The sequence below is a fragment of the Anser brachyrhynchus genome (genome assembly GCF_964034855.1).
Source record: "Anser brachyrhynchus genome assembly, chromosome: 2".
NCBI lineage: Eukaryota > Metazoa > Chordata > Aves > Anseriformes > Anatidae > Anser > Anser brachyrhynchus.
In genome coordinates this window covers 46,926,928-46,952,130 of record NC_137695.1, presented here as the reverse complement: position 1 = coordinate 46,952,130, position 25,203 = coordinate 46,926,928, and the positions used below count along the sequence as shown (strand labels likewise).

The window sequence follows — 25,203 nt, the reverse complement described above, 5'->3', positions numbered from 1 at the left end:
GGGGCCGAGCTGCCCTACCAGCAGAAATTGGACTGAAGTCAGCAGTTCGCATCCCTCGCCCTTCCCGGCTCTGGCTGCCATTCTGCCGGTGCGCTCAAGTGTGAATTCACCGGCGCTGCGCGTCCGCGGTTCCTCGGGCTCAGCGTCCTCTTGCTGCAGGAGAGAAAAAAAACATTATTCCCTAATAACGCCTAATAAGGCCTGATGATGTTTTTTACTAAAAATTGCCCTACGCCAAGAAAACCTCCCGGAGCCGCTGCGGTCTGTCAGAGCTGGGTTGGAGCAGGGCAGGGGCAGGGGTCTGCCATGGCACGGGGCCGGGTGCGGGCTGCAGAGCTCAGTAGCCACCGGTCCGTGGGCAGCGGGCTGCGTGCCCCCTCCTCACCTGACCAGAGCTGGAGCTGGAGGAACGGGGCCGTCCCGGCAGCAGGGAGCGAGCCATGGCAGCAGAAAGAAGCAAAGGGGAAAAAGTACTAAGAATCGCCTCTTTTCCCCCAAAGGACGTCGCTAAAAATACTGCAGAGTATTGTACTTGGAAGGTGCAAAGGCTGGCTTCTATAATTCCAATTGCTACCAGCATTTAATTGGCTTTTAAGAAGTAGCGGGTACAAGTAGAAGTGTAACAAACTATACGCAGCCTTGCCACAGTGCCATTATTCAGCTGTCAACCTTGCCGTAGGACATCTATAAATATTTATAGTGTGGTTGGTTATTACACAGCGGAGTAATTAATTTAACGTGTTATATTTTTCGCAGGCAGCATCACCAACTTATTTTACAAGCCCTTACATTCATTGCCTTTATTTCCCCCTCTTTTAGGGGGCCTGAATATTGGAATAAGTGGACGGGAGGGTTGAGCAGGAGGCGAAGGAGAGCACGGAGGGGCAGAGAGGGGCACGGGGCAGCAGAGGAGGATGTGGCCGGACCCCTGGGGACCACCGGGCAGTGCCGTGCCCTGCAGCACCACGAGGCCAGGCAGCTCGTGGCTGCTGGTGCAAGTTCGGTGCCCACCGCTCTCTGCAGAGGTGGAAGGAGAGCATGCAGGACGATTTCTGGAGCAGCCCTCGTTGACACGGAGGAGGGAAAAATGCAGGCGCTTCCAGCACAAGGAGGGCGTCGTTCCTCTGGAAAGCCTGGTGAATATCACGGGAAGAAGGTTTTCAAGCTGCAAAACCTGCACTTTTTCCGCTCTCCACTCCACGTTGTTGTAGTCAGGGTGGGGAATTTTGGGAGCTAGCCCTTCGCTTTGTGCTGGGCGATTGCACAACGAGTCGGGCTGGAGCAGATTGTGCATGTTTGGGACAGAGCACAGGCATGTGAAAAGCCAAATTTTTCTTATCTCGTCTCATTTTATTTTTTAGTTTTGGTAGTGCCTGTGTGATTCATCTCATCTTTCATTCCCGATCCCATTTGTTTCCTTAAAATGCGTGTTTCGGTAAATAACTGAGATAAATCTGCTTGGTCCGAGAAGAACCAGCGAGTTTTACAAACATGGTGCCGGTGCGGGCGCTGGGGCGGGCCTGCAGCCAAGCCAGGCTTTCAGCTGAGGTCTGATTTGGACAAAGCAGAGCAACTTCTCACTCCCTGCAGCCTCTGGGGGGGTTTTGTCAGTGTGGGCTCGGGCTCTGGGCGCAGCGGGGTTTGGAGCAGCTCAAGTGACAGCGGTGCAGCGCACAAAGCCTGTCTGGGAACATGAACTGTCTGCTCTTCAGCAAATGGGAGCTATTGCAAAGGCTTCTTGAGCATTTTTATCCCCGTACATGCGAGCTGGCGGTCGCAGCTCTCCACCACGGGAAGAGATCCCTAACCAAACTGGGGCTGCCAGAGCCGTGCTGCCAGGACGGGGAGTTACTTTTCAGTGCTTTCCTGCGTGCGTTGGTTCTCTTCCCAGCTCTGACCAGCCCTTTCCAATGACTCCGGAGCTTGCGGTACCCCAAAAGCAGTGAGGTTTTGCTAACCACAGCGTGACTAAGGATCTCCAGTAGGATGAGGCTGTCCCTCGCGTCGGACATGTAGGAGCGAAACGTTGTGGACGATCCCTGCTGCGAGGAGCTTTGAGTCAGAGGACGTCTTGCTGGAGGGAGAGTCCCGGAGGTGGAGTCCCAAACACGGGGTTGCTGCGGAGCAGAGAGAGGGCTTTGTGCCTGCCGTGCAGCTTATTTTGTGCAAAAGGCCTTAGCTGTGCAGCCTGGATGATCATAGTGGCCACCGTTAGCAGCATTCCCCGGGGTACGTGACACCCGTGTCGCCTACGTGGTGTGGCTGCAGCTCGCTGCCCGTCCCTGAGCTGAGCAGCGGTGCCAAACTGCAGGTGCAATAACCCTCGCGGCGGGCCCGCCCGTCCCTGCGTCAGCCAGCCGGGCTCCCAAACCCTGCTTCTGACCTCTCTTGCCCTCCGTCTCTTGCAGGAACCTGCGTGAAGTGCAGCAAAGGGGTGTACGGAGCAAACCAGGCTTGCCAGGCCATGGGCAACCTCTACCACGACGGCTGCTTCACCTGCGGGGCCTGCAGTAAGTAACCCCTCGCCCGGCGGCCGCTCGAGCTCTGCCCTCTGACAAATTCCTCTGGCTTAACGTTTTTTGGTTTAAGGGGAAAAAACAAAGAAGGATGCGGTTGTTCATTTGTCTGCCAGCTGGAGGCTGCTGCAGCTGTGTGCCTTTGTGGTGCTGCTGGCTGTTTGGTTTTGAATAGATTCTCGCAAGGCATGTAGAAAAGATACTCGGGATTGTGCCTGCCTTCTGCTTTCTAGTGGGGGGGAGGTTGTTTTCGTTCCTTTGTCTCTCAGTTATAGCCACATTTTGTTATTTACACGAGCGCTTTGTTTCCAAGCGGCAGTAAGCATGCCTAAACTGGGATTTAGCTTTTCCCACGTGTCCAGGCAGACCTCAAAGCCCTTCTGCCTTCCCGCCTGCGAATCCAAAGGCGAGCTGCTGCGTCTGACACCTTGCAGCCCGCTGCTGGCAGGACGCGGGTAGCAGCAGGTTCCCAACGTTATTATCCACCATCCCGAGCGGGGAGCCAGCCTTGAGCATCCCTGGCCTTGGAGAGGAGTTTGTGAACTGCACAGACAGCGAAACAGCGCTGTGCCCTGAGACCACAGCCCGTCTCCTCGCTCCCAGCTGGGTGCTGTGCTCGTGGTCTCAGCCTGGCGAGCCCCGCGATGCCCCGATTCTCCCCGGGGGGCTTTTCGAGGAAGCCCGCGAGGGGGCTGGGCCCAGAAACCAGGCCTCTCGGTTTCAGACCGCGGCTGTTTGTGAGGCGGTGGTTTTTCTGTTTTGTTATGCCTAGCCCCGGAGCCAGTAGCATATTTTTAGGAATGTAGCTACATATGCGGCGGCAGTAAAAATAATAATAATCCATCTGGTGCTTTTGCATGTATCAGTTTGGTTTTCCGAGACGAACTTTTACAGTTTTTTGTTTTGTTTTGTTTTTCCTGTGGTGTATTTAGAATTGTAAACTCATCAGGACTGTAAAGGCTAGTGTTTTATTTGGAGCTATAAAGTAGGAGTAAATATAGAAAGATGTGCATGCTTTTTAATAGCAGCTGAACCTTGATCTCCGCTGGTTCCCCAGCTGCCCGGCACCAACTGCCTGGCCTCACCTAGGTTTGCAGTGGAGCGCTGCACCGTCATCTGGCTGAAGACAGGAAAACTGAAAAGAAAGAGGGGTGTTTGCACAGGATGGCAGCTTCCTAAAGGCTCAGAAGCCTGCAGCTTGCTCTTTTGTCCTCTCTTCTAAGCTAATTTGAAATCTTCTCCTGCGGAGAGGGTCCCTGGCTGCAGCCGGGGCTTTGCTTCAGGGACCTTTCTCCCTCTCTGTCCAGGCAGCCTCTGAACTGCCCTTCCCAGCAGAGCTCCTGTTAAAAATAATCCAGCAGCAGGTTCAAGCTGTCTTAAATTTCTAAAATTACAGCTGTGCAACTGGTGCTTCAGAAATACACTGCAGAAAATACAGGATAGCCCTACGAGAGAAAAAGCCTGCATTTGACCAGTGGTTGAAGTGAACCCTTTTACACGTCCTTTCAGGCAGCAGTGGTTGTCCGCCGCGGGGGATGGACAGAAATACTTTTCTCATGTGAACGTTGTGGAACAAAAAACCTTCTTCACTGGTGTCCAAAAACGAGAGAGAAGCAGACTTCCAGAAATCCGCCGAGTGTCCAGCCTTCAGGTTGTTCACCAAAAGCGCATTGTGCCTTCAGGGATGTGTTCGCTTCTTTCCTTCCCAGTCCAGCCACCGGCAGGCAAACAATAACAAAAAGGCCCATAGTATGCAGATCAAGGAAATGACTTCTCCCCTTCCCTCCCTGCTCCCAGGCGATTTGTTGGTAAAAGAGAAAAGGAAATGTACTTCAAATGCTACACGCTTCTGCGAGCACTGTTCTCCTCTTTCCGGCCTCAGCGCTCGCTGCCGCCCGGCAGTGATTATTCCTCTTGTTCACTTGTTGCTTGGATGGATGGATTCACCTGCTAGCATCTCTTGCGAGTCTTCCTAGCTACGTTTGAGTGGAGAGAGAGGCTCTACGCAGCCAGCAGTAAATGCTGTTGCTGTGGTTCAGCCTCGGCACCGGCCCGCTTCCACTCCCAGTAACCTCTCGGTGAGTGACTCTCAGTGAGGCTGGCTTAACACAGAAGGTGCACTTCTGCAAAACCGGGGGCACACCACTCCGTGAGCATAAATGAGAGCGTAACGTAACCCCCTTTCACAGGCTGAGACAATTTCCACTGTGGATGAAGTGCCTGCAGGTCTGTCCCCAGCGTGCACCTCTTTGCAGGCTTTCTGTGGTCTGCACCACGGTACCGCTGTGGTAAATATGTTGGGATTTGTTTTAACTGCCAGAAAAATACATGTTTGTCTGGACAGCATCGCCTGTCTAGCTGCAAAGAACATCTTGAGCAGCATATGTGAAAACTCTGCTTTCTATCTGAAAAGTAAGTGGTGAGGCTGTGCTTTTAAGGTCAAGTGAAGTTCATCTTGGACAGCATCCAGAGCACACTGTCTTTGAGAAGTCAAGGTTGCTCATGATTTCAGCCCTAAAATCCGTGCTCTGGTAGAACGCTGAATATCTCCCCTCCAATAAATAGCACAAAATTACCTATTAAGGTAAAGCATATTGTCCTCCAGATATTTATATCCGCTGTCTTGCTGTTTTCATTTTAGTAAGGATTTCTAATTTTGTTCATGGTTGGATTCGTGTCCAAATGGTGCGCTGGTTTCCCAGATACAGAAAGCTGAGAGGGTCTGAAGGGGTGGGGGGCACTGATACCTCATGGTGCCGAATTTCCTACGCCCCTTATGTCCCTACATCCTATGTTCAGAGATAAATGGTAGGGGAGAGCAATTGGTCGAGCAGAGCTATGCATTCGTTACAGGGTTCAGTTGTCAGGAAAAAAATGTTCTGTATTATCTGAGCCACTGGCATGTAATGCAGAAAATTTAGCTTAGAGGTCAAAACAACAGATTTAGAGTGATTACTTTGGCATAAATGTCTCGTTTATCTTGTTGTTTGTTACAGGGCAGACACACAAACAGGGTAGCTTTCTGGAGAGGGGAGAGAGGGAGGAAAAAATGCGGGCTCTTTTTGCTGCTTCAGTAATAAATAATTTCTGCCTTACACAAAGGCCATGAAAGTAGGTTCAAAAAAAGTCCTCGAAAGTCATACAGCTATTTTCTGCGAGCTTAAGGTGTCTGCTTACATCTTCTTTGTTTTTTTTTTCTCTGCTTGTTAGACAAACCTTTTTTCTTATCAAATGGTTTGTTACACATTAACCTTTCACGTCTCTGTGTAATCACTAGCCAAACCTCCTTAGAATGCCAAAACCCACAGGTATTTCCAGATGTTGGCGTCTGTTATTTAACCGGTGCAGGCCAGTATCTGGCCTTACAAATGATACATATTTAATTAGATAGCATCACTTTAACCTGTTGTGCTGTTTTAGCATTTCTCTCTAGGACTTGGGCAGACTTATACCTGCCTGGAAAACAGACCTCTAGCCCTGCTGCCAGCACACTCGAGAGCATATGGGTCTTGTACTCAACGCCACTTGGTCCTCGGAGGAAACCTGAAAGCTAAAAAAGTGCAAGGGAAGTGTCAGAGATGACTGTGAAGGAAATCAGTAGGCGAGGACGGAAGTCAGAAAGAAAGAACTGATTGCAAGGTGGTTTGACATAAAACTGCAGCAGAAGGACCCACGCGAGGACCAGATTGTGACCCCTTATTACAAAGAGGTGGAAGTCTTGCACGTTCGCCAGATTACAGGAGTCGACCTTTGACATGTCTGCATGACTTTTTTTTATAATCTCAGATTAATGCTGATGTCTGTGTAAGGGTAACAGGCGGCTGTCCCAGTGGCAGAGTTTGAAATAGCACAAGCTGGCTGACGCCGGCTACCCTGTGGGCATCTTTTTTTAAATATATTTCACAATGTAGTTGTGTTTAAAGGTATCAAGGGTCATTTACTAAATGAGGTAGCTAAGGTATCGAGCAGTTTAACTGAGCGTAGCCCTCTGCTTGAGCTAATTAGTCGTGCTGCAGTGATTATAGCACACAAGTACTTAGAGCTATGCTGCTCTTGGTATCCTTGGGCTCATTACCTTGTATAAGCATGCCCTGTACTGGTGTATAATTCCCGGAACAACCAGGCCATGGTTTTTATTGGGACCAGTAAATAACGCTACAAGCAAGTGCAGCCTAACCCCAGGCAGACAGGCAGACAACCTGGTCTAGGGGGTTCCCCCTCAGCACGTGCATACGTACCATTATCTTCAGGTGCAAAAGCTGTTCCAGTGCTGGTAACTGGCTCACGCAGGCTCTGAATGTAAAACCACTGCACTGATCGACACGTGAGAGATGTACAGATCTACAAAGTGGGGACTGTTAAGTGTTGCCAGGAAGCCTTCCTCAGCATCCCTTCAGTAAAATGACCATGCAAGAGGCTGCGCACTAAATGATACGTTTTTTAGCAAAAGGAATCTCAGCAAAGATGCGGACATGCCTGGCTTTACAGACCGTTTGGGAGAAGGACAGGCATCAGTGCATGTTTCAGCTCCGCTCTAAATTGCTGCTTTGTGCTCACTGACTTTTTGTCTTCAGGCTCTCAGCTCGCTGGTGAGAAATCCCCACTGTCTGTCACAAGTGCTCGCTGTACATGAGAAACTTCAGGGCAGCTTCCATGGTAGGCTTCTCTCCTGTTCCTTTCCTGGCCTGGTCGCATGGCAATACCGCTTTCAGGTCTGAGCTGAAGGGTTTTGGCATGGTGCAGATGTCCTCGGTAGATATCCCTGCTGGAAGGGTACATGTCCAGCTCACGCGTGGCAGAAGCAATCAGGGCTTAATGAGTAAGCCTGGTGGTTTGTGTCAGTTGTTGGCTGAGAGTCTGAAGTTGTATGGACAAAATGAGGAAAAAGAGCTCAGTCCTTTAATGGACTATACTTCTAGTCTTTCTGGCGTTTCTGTTTTTCAAAGTAATCTTCAAAATACTGCTTTTTGTTAAGAAGAGGCATAAGATTAATTGTGCTGTGAAGATGTAGATGCAGTTGAACAAGGTACTAGATCCCTCATCTAGGCTCCCTTTTCCCATGGAAGGTTGTACCTAATGATCTTTTGAGATCTCCTCCAACCTGGGCTGCTCTATGATTTTAAGAGGTCCCGGCTGCATCTCACAGGGGACACTGCTCAGGAGGCAGAAGCTGCCCCAGCTCCCTCTTCCTCAGCGTGTTTGAGGATTTTGGTGATGACAGGGTGGAAGGACAGCTCTGAGCGCCACCTGGTTTGGTGCATTTTGGTGAGCACAGCAGCTGTCCCCGGAGCAGAGAGCGGCCGATACTGGGGCAGGGAGTCTGAGATCATAATGCTGCTTGTCCCAGGGTGAGTGTATTGGTCTGTGAGCTGCTGGGTTTGCCACTAGCAATGAAGAGGTGTTGCTCAGCTACGTGGCTTGCTGTGGTTTTGCAGAGTTTCCCTTTGAAGAGCCATTTCTGCCTTCACCTGCGGTTGCTTTGCCGTTAGTGGTGGCTAACCTTTTGCTGTGTGTGCCAGAGCATGCTTTCAGCTTTCAGGCCTCAGATTTCTTTTCTCTGAGTTTTGTTTTTACTATCTCAAGTGTTTTCTGATAGCATGGAGGGTGTTTTGCAATTTTACAATCCAGCTGATGTAGCTGAGAGAGAGAGACTGGTAATGGGGCTGCTGTCTCAGTGCAGTTTCTTCTAAGAGAGATCGCGTCCTGCCCGCAGTTTCACCAAGCCTTTGATCTGAACTGGGTTATCTGCCTGTTGATCTCAGCTGAGCAGACCTCATCTGGAGTATGTGCAGGCGCCTAAGTGACCCTTTCTCACAGCCCCAGTTTCAGAGCGGACAGGAAATACCGACATTTGTGTCAGATTCGCTGCTGCATCTGTCTCTAATGGTGGCCAACAGAAATGGGACAGATACCAGAAATTAATGAGAGCTCTCTGATGCTCTGCCTAGTCTGCCACACACAGTGGGACACCATCCTGCGTGTCAGCAAAGTCAGTATCCACAGAAGGCCCCAAAAAAGCATGTGCCAGCTGGGGACTGGTAGATCTTGTGCTCGATGGGCAGCAGGGACTTCCGTGCTGGGTTAGGCAGCTGAGGTCTCTGGGCACCACGTGCTGCTGTTGTGGTGCTGCAGGATGCACACGGACCTGGGTGGGTTCTTCCATCTCAACCTTCCCAGCTTTACCTGGGGGAAATGAAAAATGGGAATGCAGCCAGAGCTATCCAGGATGGAGGAGGAGCTAGTTTTGATCTGGAGCACCTAGAAGGCTGGGATTTCCAGCCGGCTGCCCAAGCACTGTGTCAGGAGGCTGCATCCAGAAACTGAAACCCTTCTGTCTTTCACCTGCCTCTGGTAATCAGGTGCCCACATGTATCTCATAGCTGTGGCACTGTGAGGAGGGCTGATTTTTGTAATGACACGGGCTCAGGGCTGTCAGCGTGAAACGGACCCCAGGAGCAGCTGCCAGTCTGCAGGGAGTCCTGCCCAGCTCTGTGCAGATACCGCAGGGAGCTCCCAGATAAGAGAAGTAAGGTCCTTCGTGCATCCCCACTGAGCCCTGGGGTCTGGACATGGCCCTGTACCACTACATGCACCGAGAGCAGTCTCTGGTGTTTGAACGCGGGTTTGTGGCCTCCATTGCCCTTTTAGCAAATAATGGAAAAGCAACTTCAAAAGAGGAAGCTTGTTTCAGCTCCCCAGCAAGCCAATGACGGATCTCTCAGCATCCTTCCTGAGCCACTCCAAGTCCCTGGTAAACCCCTCTGTGTAACCTTCAGAGGGAGCAGGCTGCCAGCTGAGAAAATGATGGACAAAAGCACCAGCGGCCTGGCAGTGCGGCCCGGTGGTGTGCTTGTGATCAGCTGCTGAGCAAGTAGTGTTCATCTTAGCACGAAGGCACCAGTGACTAAGCTTGAAATATTCTGAAATTGGTGCTTAAATGACCACGAGGCCATCCTGAAGGCCCCACAGCTGGGTAGATCAGACAGATGTGCCGGGGGATGAGCACTACGTAAAAGCACGCGGCCCAAACTTCCTGTCAGGGAAGGGGGCGTGAAATCTTGTAACGATGAGTGAAGACAAAAGGATTGAAATGCCAGAGAATTGTAATTGTCTGGTTTTGTTTCAGATGAGAGATGAGCTAAATTGAGGGTGAAGTGAAAGTGAAATAGTCAGGAGATGGCAGTTGAACACATGTATTAGAGCAAGAGATCCTGAAAGTGGCAAGCCATGTGTTAATATTCCTGGGTTTATCAAAGGACATTGTCCCTGTAGTCATTGTGATGCATATTTGAAGTGATGCATATTTAAACGCAGTAATCATCAATCTGTGGTTCTGTAGATGCCGCTTAAGTTCCTGATACACTTCCTCACAGTGAAATTACGACAGCCCAACTGTGCTGGAGCACGGCCTGCGCCAAGCCCCTGCAGGCCCGCGGTCAGAGGTGTCACTGTTGAGGGGGACATGTTTCGTGTCAGGCACGGTCCCACGCACGTTCACGTTGCCGGAGGAGCCTGGGGACATCGGCCATTGCCACGCGGTGCTCACTTTTTTGGCAAATTTCCTTTTGGGTCTCTGCCAGGGGCTTAAAGAAAAGACAGTTGTGGAGAAGAGCTAAAAATAAGTCAGAATGTTCACCTGGTCCCTAAAGAAAGTGATTAAATCATCCTTCCCTTCTTTCCTTAAAGTGTTCTTGGTGTTAGCACCTCTTCTTCATCGGCCCACGTAAAACCAACAGCCAAGTTAAAAATCCTTTATAAAAGGGTTTATTCCTTTGCTGAATTAGCTTACAGCAGGAGCCAGCGCACTGGCTGTGGTGGCTTCCCTGAAGGTCTGTTGCCATCAGTCTGCACCTGCTAATGTCATGGGGTTAAAAATATACCGGGTGCAGAAAGCCCGGTAAAGGCTTTTTTGTCACCGTGGAGGAATGGCAAGGTGGCAGCGATCCCAGCGTCACCCCTCTGCTGGGACGGGCACTGCTCCTGCACCAGCCAGGGCCGATGTCCAAAGAAATGTCCACATTGTGTGGCCCCGTGCATGTTTTTTCCTCACCACTGCCAGCTTGACTTTAAGGAGACATTGCATACAGGTAGAAAGGCACTTGGGGAAATCAGCAGAGCCCACGTTACCATGTGCTCTAAAACCAAAGTGAAGCATTTCTCTTTTCTAAACCGAGCACTGCGGTTTAGCGGGGCTGCATTTCAGACATCTCTCACCTCCGGGTAACACAGTGGTCTCCAGCAGAGATTAGTAGGAAACGATGATGAGTGTGCCGGAGTGGTATGTTTAGGGCCCCTGTGGCATCCAGTGGACGCCCTGCTGGGCTCAGTGCAAAGCTTTTGGGCTGCGCTGGAGCCTCCCATGTCCCGCGTAGCACCGCGAGTTGTTTCCCAGCCTGAGAGTGCCCTCTGGCGTAGCCAGCAAACAGCAAAGAGTTTAGTTTACTGAAGTGGCTTCTCTTGGCATCCTCCTCTTCTTAATCCTTTGCAGACAGCGTGATTATTCGTCAAAGGCTGCCAAACAGGGGTGTGCCAGAAAGCACCGAGAGGTGAGCTCCAGACCTGGTGTCTTCTGCATTTATAGACCAAGAATCAAATTACAGTATTTTTAATGATTTTTGCCACGTGCAGCATATCAAGTGGGACCTGTCTGGGCCCCGGTGGCTCGGCTCCTTCTGCAGGTGCCTGGCAAGTCCCTGTCACCAGCCCTGCCCCAGGTCCTGTCTCTGGGCATGCACCTGGGGGCCCTTCGCCGAGCAGAACAAGTGGAGCTGCTCCAGCGTTGGTCTGCGTGTCTGTGTGTCAAACCCCTGCCCCAACAGGGGAAGGGGGCTGCAAAGAGGTAGAAGCAGCTTTTTACAAAGAAGCAAAGCCTAGCCTTTTTTCTCCAGGTCCCCCTTTAGGAGAGCAGCAGCATGAGCGGGTGTTGCCATAGTTATGTGGAACCAAATACAGACTGAATGCGAGGCATAAACACTAAAGCTGTAGTAAATACAAATCTTACCCATATGTGGAGTCCTTTCTTGGAAAACTTCATCATCATGTCTCCATGAGGACATTTGGTTTAAAAAAAATGCTTTTCTTACATGCAGTTGAACGTTCAGACTTTAGTTGGCAGCTGCAGTAATGAACGTGTCAGTGGGGAGCAGAGAGAAGCGTGTCCGTGTTGTGAACCTCCCTCCTCCTGCCTGGAGCTCGGGGCTGCTGTCAGTATCCAGCGACCAGCACTCGCCAGCGGCTGCCAGTGAAGGGAAAAGCGGGGTCATTGGGGCTGAAGGCCAGCAGGACCTGTGCTGGAGGCGGATGCTCTTCTCCAGCTCGTGGCTGCCCTGCTCTGATGCCTTTGCTGCCGATCATTTCCCTGTTACTGCTGTTCAGCACTTGTTTTTTGTTCACATTTTCTCCCTGCTTTCTGCTGACCTTTCTCTTCTCCCTGTGTTATTTTTTTTTCCTTAGGTCGAAAGCTGAGAGGAAAAGCCTTCTATTTTGTCAATGGAAAGGTGTTCTGTGAAGAAGATTTCCTGGTAAGCGCACAGCTGACCCTTGTGCTCCCACAGAGCTGTCGCATCTCAGCCTCCATGGGAGACGCACAGCTTTCTCCCTGGCAGCTTTGCCTGCATTTCACACAGCTCTAGTGGCCACAGTTTCAGAGTTCAGAACCTACAGTCAAAGCCGTAGCCTCTTGTGATGGCTCCTTCAAAGTGTGTCTCTGTTGCCGTTTCTGGAGACAGGAGGCAGGTGAATGGCTACAGAAGAGTGAACGAGGGAATTTTCTTTTCCAATGAGCTGTTTCTGCTTGGGCATCTTAATGGCTATCTTTACCCTCTGCGGGTTTTGTCTGAATGTATCTGAGCATGAAGCAACTCCACAGTCCTCTCCTTCACTGGTAGAGATAAGCATCACTACCCTGATGCTACAGAAAATGCAAAAAGCTGTAAGCCGCCCAAGCCCTCATAGATTAAGCCTTCACTGAGACTTGAAAAAGTCATATTTGCCTACTTACTGGAGAAGATTAGTGATTTCTGTCAAAGAGAAACAGATTAGTCTTCTTTGCTCTCACCAGGATATTCTACACAGGCTGAAAATGGAAACATTGGTCAAATGCATCTGAAGTGTTCCATGTTTCCACCATTTGCATTTCCACCATTAAGACAGGATTGAAACCTTAGTTAGATGATGTGTTGTGTCCCTGAGGTGTGTGTTGCGTGCCTGACAGCCAGTTCCTTGCCATTAGATCATAGCAACAGCAGAAAAAAAAAAAAAAAAAGATGTTCAGGGCAAAACACGATTGCAAGCAAGAGTTGGGACAAAACCATTGACCTCAGACAATCTTCGGTAGGCGTAGAACAGTGTAAACAAAGGTAGAATTTGGCAGCTGTTGTGATATGAATATGTGATAAACATAAGTAAGTTCCTGGATCGTAGACTCACGTGGTCAAATAAGGAAGTAAGCCTTATGAATAAGTGCCTTATTTGCATCTGCATTATGGTATTTACTCATATACTAAATTAACTTTAAATTTAGGACTTGAAAGTTACAGGAACTTGTACTTCTTCTGAACACAAAATGTCTCATGTCTATAGAATATTCCCCATGACCCCATCCACAGTTTCAAATACTAAAAAAAAAAAACAAAAAACAAAAAACAAAAAAACAAACAAAAAAAAAAAAACAAAAAAAAACAGCGGAGGGTTTAGTTTGTGTAAGGAGTATAGAAAGTGGCCAAGCAAATAAAGCCAAAAGCTTAATAGCGCCAAATAACGCTGTTGCTTATGCTCTACTAGCCTTGTGAAATGTTAAGCCAATTCTTTTTTGTCCTTGCAGTATTCTGGTTTCCAGCAGTCAGCTGACAGGTGTTTCATTTGTGGCCATTTGATAATGGACATGGTAAGTGATAATTGCTTTAGGAAAAAAAAAAAATCCCACGGCGTTTTAGAAGAATGCATCAAAAGCAAAACATTTTCATATCTGGTACTGTTGTTATCATCTGCTAGTCTGCCTAGTGTGAGATTGGTAGCAGAAAGAAAATCCACTAAGCCTTTTGTTGTTTTTTTTTGCAAGGATATGAAGCTGGCACCCTGCTGTGTGTGGTACAGAGACTTGGCTCATCCTGTTTTCAGGGCAAGTTGAAAAGTAGAGCCTTCAGCTCTTTCATCCCTTTTTGGGCTTCCCTGGACAGTGTTTGTGTAATCCTGTGCAAAAAGGCGGTGGCTCTGCAGTGTTCCCTTGCTGTGGGGCGCCGAGCCTGTTTTTCCTAGAGTCAAGCTGTGGGTTCCCATGCACCGTGAGGATGAAGCTGCTGCCTTGTTGCAGCTTTGTGTGTGTGCTGGAAGGCACACGACTGACATTACTGGGGAGTCGGTTTGACCCAGAGTGTGTGAACCGGTTCAGATCCATCCAGGTCCTTGAAAAACGTTCAGCAGATGTGTGGACATCCTGCTGAAGCAGGAATTTCTCCTTAGCTTACAACATGTTACCATCCGTTCAGGATTTGCACAGAGGGGATGATGTCTCAAGGGGTCAGCTGGCCTTCAGCCAGCACCAGGCACTATTTGGTTGTGGGTGATCTGGAGGGAGAAAAATTCATGATCATGGTGCTGGTGGTGTAAAACTATGGCCGTGGCAAAGAAATGAGGACTTTCTAGGTGATTAGTTCACAGCTCTCCTCCCAAGGTTTTCTAATGCTTGTCGTTAATTATCTTTGCTTGCCCACTTACACTGGAAAGCATTAAAATCGGAAAAGTTGTTTTGTATAGAAGGTGAATTTCAGCTGTTGAGTTCAACACAGTTTCCATAATCTATGTTAAGTAGAAGGCCAGACTAGTGAGAACAAAGATCCTAGAAATCTAAAGTGTTATTAAAACCTAGCAATAGTAATTGTTTCAGCCTCTCATGGAGAACATAAAGAAATATTTCCTTTTGTTGGTCTGGTATGTATTGCTTTGTGATTATGCTAAGTATTCGCCACCTTTTGGCTTCAGAAATTATTTTCTTCCCTTTAAGTCCTGTTGCTTTTATCCTTTGTGATGCTAAATATCGTGAATGAGATTCCATAAATTATTTTCTTACCCACGCTAATAATTCAGCTCCATGAACCAGGCAATCTGTATCAATTCCAGCTGCCCTTTCTATTCCTGTTAACTCATTTTTTAGAAGAGGTGCCTGAAAAATGACACAGTACTGCTGATGAGCATGCAGCGTTGTCTGATGCAAAGCTGTGAGTGTATTATTTTCACCTTTATTGCCTGTTCACACGCTTTTTTCTTGTCTCTTGGTTTATTGCAGATCCTGCAGGCTCTGGGGAAATCATATCATCCAGGTTGCTTCCGATGCGTGGTCTGCAATGAGTGTCTGGATGGTGTGCCATTTACTGTAGACACTGAAAACAAAATCTACTGTGTCAGAGATTACCACAAGTAAGGACAAAATATACAGCAGATATAATCCCATCAACAAGCATTTAATTTATTTTTTCAGCTAATTAGGATTAGTAAAACAGATACAGGATTAGAAGCTAGAAGTTTGAGGGTGGGGCTAGACCCTAGAAGTTCTTGATGTCTCTCTTCTTGCCCTGCCACCGAATTCCCATGTAACTTTGAGGAAGTCACTTAACCTCTGGGCTTCAGCTGCCCTTTCTGCAAAGCAGAGAGAGTGTTTAGTGGTCTCAAAGGGTAAGTGTGAAATAGTGCTCATGAAGTGTTCAGTGATGAAAGGAATCAGTCTGCTCCAAAGGAAGACTGAGAAATCAATGTGAGTTGCTTTTGCGTAGCTGCAGGGCTGAGTTTGACTTTCAAAGAACGCTTTTAGGCATCACCACTGAACATGCAAAGGAAAACTTTTTATCCAGCTTTAAATTAAACTGGTAAGTCCACTTAAAAATCACTTGTCACTTGGACAGTAAAACAGAAGAGCTGCACTCCTAGCTGGTAGTTACGACATTAGAGCAGCATACGTTTTGAGTGCCTGTTTGGCTAACTTCTGCTCCATGCTCCTGTTTTCTGAGCAGACAGACAGTAACTGTTGCTCGAGCAGTCCCTGGAATCGTTCTGTATTGTGCTAAGATTAGAATCACCTTCATGTGTCACCGTCATTCTGAAATGACACACATTTCCCTGCAATTTCATTTATTTATTGTACTATGTTGTGTTGTAGGCCCTTGATGAACCTTCTCCTTTGTGTTGAACTGTCTTTTGGTGTTTTCTCTGAGATTTCCTGCCCCAGTGCAAGGCAGACAGTTCTTTTAATTTGTTTTTCTGGGGCCAGTCCTGCTCAGTTTCTCTTCATTCTCTCTTTCAAATCTCTTAATAATGGCCAAGAATTTTACAGTGTTTTTATTTTTATTTTTTGCCTGACTGAGCAATGTGTGCCACGCAGTACTTACAATCCATCCTAAAATTAATTTATGATCTTGGGATGTAAAACATTCCTGTGGATAAATTGTTTACAGCTGTAGCTTTTTGTCTTATCACCAAGAACAAGCAGGTCTCACTTTTTATGTTGATGTATAACTTGCCTTCAATTTCTTGTTTCTTCTGCAGAGTTTTAGCTCCAAAGTGTGCAGCATGTGGACTTCCCATTCTGCCCTCTGAGGTGAGAGCTTTTTATTTCTTATCCCCTCTGGGGAAGGAGTGTCTCGGGTCTTGCTCTTTTTCACACTTGAGCCCATGTCAAAATGAGTGTCCTTGTGGATGGGGAGAGACAATTGCTTCCTCCAGAGCACAGCCTTTTGACCTAAGCTCGTACACTGCCCTTGAAATGTGACCCTTCCTTTGCTTGATAACGCAGCTTATTCCCTCTGGGCCAGGCTGCTTTATTCATCTCCTGCCGAGATTATACTGCCATTAGTGTCATTCAGGGATACCTTTCCTTCACATAAACACTGGTAGTGCTTGTGTGCTTGCTTTTATGTGACCCCTGTGAGACTAACTCATTTTAATATTTTGAGGAGATGGGTCTCTTCAAAAAACAAGTTAAAGTTCTGAGAAATGTGATATATTGAAACTACCAAATCATCAATGTGTGTTGTGGGATAGCTCTGACTGGTAAACAGAGAGAATTCTACATTTGTGATGTTACATTTTAGAGAATATTGGCAGTGAACCGATGATGAAGCTTTAGTGTAAAAATAACTGTAGGTGGCAGGATTTATTTGTGGTTTCCAACCAGCAGCCAAAATGCATTTGTCCAACATTTATATTGTTGCAGGAAGCGATCCACAGAGTGCATTTGTCTGATCCTCCTGTAATCCTCTGTAATTTCTCATTTGCTTGAATGCTTACAGGGGTCTGATGAAACCATTCGGGTTGTGTCCATGGACAAGGATTACCACGTGGAATGTTACCACTGTGAGGTAGGTCAGCAGCTTTCTAGGGGAATGGGTGCTTAATAGTGTTCATAATTATTATTTTTTAAATGGAAGCAGATCTCCTCCCTTCCAGTGACAGTATATGAGCAATTCAAACCTTGCTTTGTGTAATCCTTAATATCAATGGCTAAGAAATTTCCAGTTTGAGGACCGAAGTCCCAATTGTGATTGAATTTGCTATCTATAAAGTTATGGGCGAGAAACTAATTGGCACTTTTAAACTTTGCAGTTTACTTGTTAATGGAGGAAATGTGTTGAATTAGTAAGATTCTATTGCTGCTTTTCAGAAGCCTTGAGTGCCAGATCCCATTAGTGTATCTGATTTCCAAGTCAGATTGTTCAAAAATGCCGAGGTGATGACTGATCCTGTCTGGTGTAAGTTACCTTCACTTACAAAAGAAAGGAATGTGTGGTCAGGGGTGAGGAGAGGATATGGCTGCCCAAAAAATCCCTAGATATGTGAGCTGTTACACATTCATGCAGGGCTTTCCGGAGAGCCTTCATACTTACATAATGTGAATTAAATACGTAGATGTCATCTATCGTTGTGTTTGTAATGCAGTGGAAAGAAACCCTGACTCTGCAGGTCAGTTTTGCATTAGTACGACAGCAATTAATCTAATGCAAAGTGGTGAATCCTACCTGAGAGGAAACATGAGCACATTTAAAATATGTGGGGACTCAACTCGCCATGAGATAAAGCTTATGCAGTAAAACTACTTAAGACAAACTAGTGCAAGGCTGCCCAGATGCTTTCCTGCTCATGACAAATATTGAACTTATTAGGAAGGAGCTGCCGGCGAGGTATCTTCTGTCCTAGTCACAACATCATCCTCCTGCAAGCAAGACCCCAGTTGACACTAGGAGATTAACACACGCTCTAATTAAATGTGTATGACCTCTCTTTGCAGGACTGTGGGATGGAGTTGAACGACGAAGATGGGCATCGCTGTTACCCTCTAGATGAACATTTGCTTTGTCACTCCTGTCACCTGAAACACATAGAGAATGGCACAACCCCAGCAGCTGTGTACCAGCATCACTACTAGCCAGCGTGGCTGGTATCTGGAAGCCCGTACAGATGGCTTGTTACGTGATCTCCCTCTCCCCACCCTCAGTTGATTTCCTGTGCATGTTTTTCTCCAATCGGCAGTTTTCCTGTAAAAGGATATGAGAGATTTTTGCTGGATTCTCAGAGCCTGTATGCGTGTGAGTTCCAGCTGTATCAAACTACGTCTACTTGACCAAGAATGTGGCATGTTATCTAAGCTGACTGGTCTACTCTTACGTGCCTTTTTCTGCTATCTGGAGATTCCTTTTGGCTCATTTTGGAAGGCTCTTCAGAGAAAGCACAACTTGCTGTCATGCCTATGAACTCAGATCATGCCGTGCACAATTAAAAAGCCAGAGGCTGGCTTGCCTGCCTCCAGGGAACGTTCCTGGGAAGTGTTTCCTGACAAGGACGTTTCATCAGATTCCCTGAAGGACATCAAATTATTACTACCAGTTTTTAGACACTCTCTCTCTTAGTAATTCTTTAGGAAAAGGAAAGAATGGAGTCTGCACAAAATGGCGCGCTCAGACCTTCCAGTTAATTCCCTGAACTCTGGTATCAAGTCTGGCTGTAAAACAACCCAGGCATGCTGGCTAGCAGCTGGAGATCGACATCCCATTTCAAACAGAACAAGAAGCTGGAACAAACTGGACTAAAATACTGTGGTGACTTTGGACCTGGGCTGCTGCTTGCGTGTTGCTGCAATACACAGGGGCCAGTCTGCTGTGTCAGAGTCTGAATAGCAGATTATGTTTGGAAAGGTTGGGATGCTGGAAGTGTAGACACCAGGGAAATCCATTCTCATTCTTGCTTACAGAGCTCACTGTGGAAAAAAGTTCTCCGTATACAAATATTTGCCTGAGGTTTTCACAGTTTGTCCCCACAGCTCAGCCCCAGCCTGGCCACTCCCTTCTGTAGTGTTTACCCAGCACAAAGCCATTTCATAATGGTGCTTATTTAGAGTTCTGGGAACAAACTCAAGATTGTTATGCAGGCTTTGTTATACAGGGATTTAGAGCCCAGCTCCTCAACCTGTACTCAAATTTGTCCAGCCACTGGTATAAACAGATTTGCTCACATGAATCATATCGGCTTATCTGAGCAAGGGGCTGGACAGTTGGGCCCTTATTTTCTGTTCTGTTGAGAAAGCAGAAAGGCAGATTGTTTCTCTTTGTGAATCCCCGTGCTTCATAGTCAAAGAAGTCTGCTCCCCCAGTATGTGTTGCCTATGTGACAGGTGTACCTGCAGTGCATGTTCTGTAGGTACGAGTGCTGTGCAGCCCCTCACGTACAGGTACAAAGCTTTTGTTTAAGAAAAAGCTTTTCATTTAAAGTCTCAGATGCAATTGGGAGCCTCAGCTACCCTTGCCAACAAATACTATGTAGAAAACTAGTTAAATCCTCTTGTGTGCATGCTGGAAATGTAAATTCATTTCTGATTGATAGAGGACTGGATCACATTAGTGAAGGTCTCTTTAGTGAGCTACAGTAAATTAGCTGAGCAATGGCACTGAGACTCCAGAAATGAGCCCATCCTGAGAACCCGCAGTGGTTCAACCATACACCTTTTCCCGTAGCACAAATGTAGCTAGACGGATGCTTGAACTTCACACCGTGTCGTCAGACTGTGTCACGTACTCAGCTGGAGCAGTACCTCTAGTTCTCAGAGCAGTACCTCTGATTCTGAATGCAGTCCTTCAGGCCAGAAGGCCTGACTTACCTTGTTTTCAGTGTCAAATGGTAAAATCTTTCTTCAGCTCAGCACCACTACCGCAGGACAAAGAGGGCTGCCGTCGTGGGCCCTTTCGACCCAAGAAGCAGCAGCTTGCCTTTTCCTTGCCCATCTTGCAGCCCCTCAGGGGGTGACCAAAAGCCCGTGGGGACTGTCCCATCGCAGTATGCAGAGAAGAGGAGGTAGAATTAACCCCAAATGCATGAGCTCCCTACAGCCTTAAATTGGGGCTCCAGATGCTGGATAGCAAAGGGATGGGGGCTGACACAAACCATTATAACCAGTGCCGTATCTAGGCAGCGTGAGTCGGGTGCAATAAAACACACAAGGGCAGGCTCCCCGGTGCCCCCATCCCAGCAGGCGACGTCCATGGGTACGTATTGCTTGTCGCCTGCATCATGGCTTGGCCCAGGAGCAGTCGAAGGATGTGACGGTGATCTTGGGACTGCCTAAAGGTGCTGGGATGGGAAGTAATGCCAGCTGAATGTTCCTGGTGAATAATTCAGATAGTCCTTGGCAGGCGGTTCCCCTCACTGAGCTTGCTTTGGCAGCAAAGGCAGTATGATATCGAAGGGGCTTCTGGAAGTGAGCTGGAAACACCAGTCTCAATGTGCTGCACCGTCTCCGAGAGACCAGCGACTGCGTGGCTAACGCTCTTCGGTTTTGGAGCATCTGCTGATGCACATTTTCTGGCCTTCCTTTTGAGAAGATCTGAAAACACTAGCAGGACTGATTCTTTTCTTTTTAAGCAGCGGTTTAAACTGCTGTTTCACTCTTGCAGCCTTCCCCACACCCCAAAATAAGCAGGAAAGAAGGGGAGGGGGAGATAAGAACATTTTCCTTTGTGGAAAGCCTCAACCAGCCAGTTTGCTCTGAGCTATCTTGCAGGAGCCTCCTTTGAAGCAGTGGAAAGTTCGGCCTCTGCTTTCACACGGTGTCTTGTTACTCCTGTCAGCCACCCTGTGCTCCTCAGCACTGGGGAAACGAAGGCTGTCCTATTTTCAGTTTTGAGGTCCTGTATAAATTATTAAGTGTGAATGCTCTCCTTTTGTGTATTTACCAAGAGCTGGAAATGACAATGTGAAGTTGTTGAAAATCGAGTGTCTGAGTTGATGGTTTTGAAGCTAAAGCATATACTGCATTGCCTTGCTCACCTATGTGTTTTAATGTGTACCACCCCTATCTTTGGGAATCTGAATTAATTTAAGCTCTGTGTTACTCCTGCCTCCTCTCCGAAGCCGTGGCTGTCAGAGTTGATGTCGTGTCCCCCACTTGTCCCTGTCCCTGCAGCCTGCCTGGAAGCGGCTCTGTGGGGGAGGAAGGGAGGAGACGCACCTGCACAGCCAGGATTTTCCTCCTCACCCCCAGGCATCTTCGCATCTGCAGGTCCTCACCTTCTGGCTGCTCCCCCCTGAGATAAAAAATGTGCAGGTAGCTCTCAGGTGAACGTGCAAGGCGCTGAGCGCCAGCTCCCACTTCCCAGCTCGGTGAAGCGTTGAGCCAGGACAGGCCCTTTTCATCTGCAGCTTCAGAGACTTCGCTGGGCCAGCTGCCATGGTCATTTTGGCAAGAAAATAAGATTAAGGCATAATTGGGCAATTCAGAACAGTCCCAGTTTAAAGCTGCTTCTACAGAAGAATTTCAGAAAACACGTGTTAAATTCTGCCTGTCACCTGGCTTGTTCACATGGGATTTTGCTATTCACACACACCTTGCCTTTTATTTACCAAGATACTGACATGTGCTGTCTGCTGTGAAAAGTTAGTTTAGTCCTTAATTCCTACCCCAGCTTGTTCTTCTGACTTATTTTAGAGTAAGGGTTGCTTAGAAGCCCCTGTGTGCTGGTAATGAGTAGCTCACATGCAAATAGTTATGTAAATGAATCCCCTAAAGCTTGCTTTCAGGAGCCAGTGTTTAATAGATTCTCGTTCAGATCGTGCTGTTAAGTTTCTATTGTTTAGAATGCAGAAGTTCGTTTAAACAGAGATTTTTGCATAAAGCCAGAAGAAAAAAAAAAACAGCTGTAGAAGCAGCAGATATTTTTGTGTATTTTCAATTGCAAGAAGCGTCCTGGCCAAGGTGATTTCACAAACGCGCCCTGACATTGAGCACAGGGAGGAGCGCTTCCCCTGGCACGGGTGAAGGGCATTTGATGAGCCAGAGGGCTGTGGCTCTTCAGCTTCCAACTTCCACTTGGGGGCTTTTAAGACTGGGAAAACCTTTTTCGGGGTTTAAATGATTTAGTTGGGGGTGGGGAAATATATCTTATTTTCTACAAACGGAATAGTTCCTGGGCCTGGAAATGGCGCAGTCTCGTCGGCAGTGAGGTGTGTTATGGCAGAGGTGAGGTGAAGCCGGGCTGGTACAGGGCTGCTGAGCCGTTCCAAGAAAAGAAGTCTCTTTGGCCCTCAGGAGAGGAGAGTAAATACCTCCCTGTGCTTTTTACTTGTGCTGATTATTAGTACTGGACAAATGTCCCTCGGTTTCAGCATTGGGTCTGCCGATACCTCCGCCTCTCCTTGCCACAAGCTCACAGCCCTGGGGGGAATTGTAGGCTCTTTCTTCCTAAAGCATTTACTCCCTGTTTTGCACTTCTGAATTTCCCTGGAAATATTGCCACTTTGTTTTTCAGCAACAGCAAAACCAGGTCCTTGCTTAAAAGAGAGTGACACACAGCCCCCATCCTTTAGGCAGACCCTGCCTGCATTAAACTTCAGGTGCACAGGCAGTCCCAGTAAAACCAGTAAGGAGATAAATATGTGTGGATAAGTGTGTGTTGGATCAAGGTCAGAGTGATTTTAATACACATGAGACATACCTGGGGATGCCTTTAAATGACCACTGAAATGGACTGCTTTTTTGATCCATAAAGAACAACAAAATGTGCTAAAGCAGTGGGGTGCATGGGGAAAGAAGGACGTGATGGAAAGCACCCAGGAGGGCAGGCAACTGCCAAGGACGTGGAGGAGCATGGAGCTGGGGAGGGTATGGCCCAACACCCCCATCTCCTGAGGCCGGATGGAGAGAGGTCGGGAGGATGTTTTCCCCTCATCACACAGCATTTGTGCGTTCCTGTTTCTTTACATCTCTGCCGCTATAGCTGCACAGCAGCATGAGGTGCGGCTAAGGAAGGCCGTCGGGCTCTTGTCTGCCTGTGGCGAGCGGCGAGACAGAGCCCAGCTCACTGCTCCTTTTCCTAAAGAGCAGGAAACGGAGGATTTTCACAGTAAAAATTCTCATCCTGTTTTCTTCCAGGGTGGCCAGACACCCGTGCAGCAACAAGCACCAAGCAGCCTGCTCAGGCAAGCTGAGGGTTGGGAGAAGGCTGTCCCTGCGTGGACACCAGAGGCGTGGAGCCCCGCGAAGGTGGGTGATGGGGACATCCCACCAGGACACGGGGACACCCCACCGGGATATGGGGACACCCACCAGGACACGGGGACACCCCTCCTGCAGCTTCCAGCCCCACTGGCAGCGACCCATGTCCCCACACAGCAGGAGTGCGGTGCATGGCCTGTGGCTTTCTGTGTCCGGAAAGCAAGCCCAGAGCCCAGCTAGTGGTACTGAGTGGTACTAATTATTTTTTATTATTATTATTTTTTGTGGCTCCTTTAAAGGGCAACTCTGGGAGAGAGTGTTTTATTAGGGTGCCTGCTGGTGTACCTAGCTGCAGGCACGTGTGAATACAGCCCTCTTGTCTTCTGTGCCGCTGAATATTTATAAAGGCCAGTAGCAGCAGTGAAGCTAGTGGCCTGTTGTGATTCCAGTGATTAAAGACAATACCAAACAGCAGTGATCAGCATGAAGTCTTTCCTAAAATCCCGGTTGCGCCGGTCATCACCCAGAGCAGACGGGGGGGAAGCTGCACCGTGAAATGCTGGTTCCCCCCCATCCCTGGCCTGGCAGGGGGAGGCCTCCTCGCTGGGCTCTCCAGCTCCTTTGGAGGCCTTGGCCTTTGCCACAGCCCACAGTGGAGGCCGATGAGTGCTGAGGAGCTGCAGGGGATGCAGTGCTGCCCACTACGGGGCCATATTTTTTCTTCTGGCCGTTGCAAGAGAGTCTGTGGTGAGCCCCCGTGCTTTCCTGAGCCAACCCCAATGGGGGGCTCCAGCCCCATGGGGTGAGCTGGAAGGGGCTGCAGCGGTGGCTGCCCTCTCCTCAGTGAGGGGACAGCATTGGGGATGGGAGAAGCTGCCAGAAGGCAGGGGGTGACGCACGGAGTGCTGGAGCTGGGGGGATCAGAGGTGCCCCAGGCCTGGTCCCACGCAGGGGCTGCTGAGGGCAGCGCCCACGACGGCGTGGGGAAAACTCGTGGCTGCTGGGGGTAAGTAGCACTTCTCGTCTGCCGGCGGGGGGATGCAGGGGTGCAGGCAGCACTCCCGGGTTGGCCTCGGGGAAGAAATTATTTTAACGGGAGAGGGCAGAAAAGTGAGGAGGAAAAAAAAAAGTAAAAGGAGCAGCCGAGCCAGCCAGGAGTCGAACCTAGAATCTTCTGATCCGTAGTCAGACGCGTTATCCATTGCGCCACTGGCCCTGCTCGAGCACCTTCTCTCGCACACGCGCATTTCTCCCACACACGCGGCGGGGGGGGGAGGTGCGGGCGGGGCCGGTGCGCGGCGTCCCCGCCTCCCACAGGCGGTGCCGCCCGCAGGCAGTTTGTCCTGCGCCGGGCGCCGTCCGCGGGGCCGCGTCAGCCGGGCAGGGCCGGGACGGGCCGGGAGGGGAGGGGGCGAGGCCGGGCCGGGGGCAGGCGGCGGGGCCGGATGGCGGCGGCGGGTGCGGGAGCGGCGGCGGCAGCGGCGGCGGCCTACGGCAGCCTGGAGCTGTGAGTGGCGCGGCCGCGGGGCTGACGGCCGGGGGGCGGCCGTTGGGGCCGGGCGGGGGCCTCGGAGCTGTGAAGGGGGCCGGGGGGGCCGGAGCCGCTGAGGGGCGGCGGTGAAACGTCCTTGGGCGTCCTGCGGGCTCCCGGCGGGGCTAGGCACGGCCTGAGGGCCCCGGGGTGCCGCTGAGGGCGGTGTAAGCGCGCCTCAGAGCGCTGCTGGGGTCCGGCCGTCGCTGGGCTCCTCTCCTCAGACCCCTGGTGAGGGGACGCGGGCACTGAGTGCCGTAAAATCGGCAGTGAAGGCTGAAAGACGTGCTCGTCGGGCAGGGAATTCTGTTTTCTTCTCGTCAGCCAAATAACATTAGTGTTTTGTTAGAGGAGCTTGTGATCTGTTTGCGTGCGGAGGAAAAAAGGTGAGCAGCACAAGTAACGATTGCGTGACTTGTCCTTATAGCCGTGGTGGTGGACGTCAACATGCTTCTCAGGGTGCAGGCTGGTAAAGGATCCTCTCATTTCAACTTTAACCAAAAAGGAACTTTTGATTATTCTAGAACAAGGCTGTGCCAAGTGTGCCCTTGCAGCACGAAGCTGCCGGCCTCCTGGGCTGCCTCAGGCAGAGCGGTGCCAGCAGGGCGAGGGACCCTTGTCCTCTGTGTGGCACTGGCGAGGCCGCACCTGGAGCTCTGGGCTCCCCAGTACCACAGACACAGACAGAC

At 49.2% G+C, this 25,203-nt stretch overlaps 2 protein-coding genes across 3 annotated transcripts in view; both read left to right on the top strand.

Annotated features, from left to right (window-relative positions):
* Window positions 1–21,730, top strand: part of LIMD1 (LIM domain containing 1) — a 28,412-nt gene extending 6,682 nt beyond the window's left edge. Inside the window, exons 2-8 of one of the 2 annotated variants that reach the window (XM_080577919.1) lie at window positions 2,409–2,510; window positions 11,970–12,037; window positions 13,339–13,401; window positions 14,800–14,930; window positions 16,053–16,104; window positions 16,796–16,864; window positions 17,791–21,730. In XM_080577919.1, coding sequence (XP_080434045.1) covers window positions 2,409–2,510; window positions 11,970–12,037; window positions 13,339–13,401; window positions 14,800–14,930; window positions 16,053–16,104; window positions 16,796–16,864; window positions 17,791–17,928 — 623 coding nt within the window. In that variant the 3' untranslated portion in view covers window positions 17,929–21,730. The remainder of the gene's footprint in view (window positions 1–2,408; window positions 2,511–11,969; window positions 12,038–13,338; window positions 13,402–14,799; window positions 14,931–16,052; window positions 16,105–16,795; window positions 16,865–17,790) is intronic. The other variant, XM_080577920.1, reaches the window with a different exon arrangement.
* Window positions 21,731–24,326: 2,596 nt separating this feature from the next.
* Window positions 24,327–25,203, top strand: part of SACM1L (SAC1 like phosphatidylinositide phosphatase) — a 29,958-nt gene continuing 29,081 nt past the window's right edge. Inside the window, exon 1 of the mRNA XM_080577913.1 lies at window positions 24,327–24,490. Coding sequence (XP_080434039.1) covers window positions 24,429–24,490 — 62 coding nt within the window. The 5' untranslated portion in view covers window positions 24,327–24,428. The remainder of the gene's footprint in view (window positions 24,491–25,203) is intronic.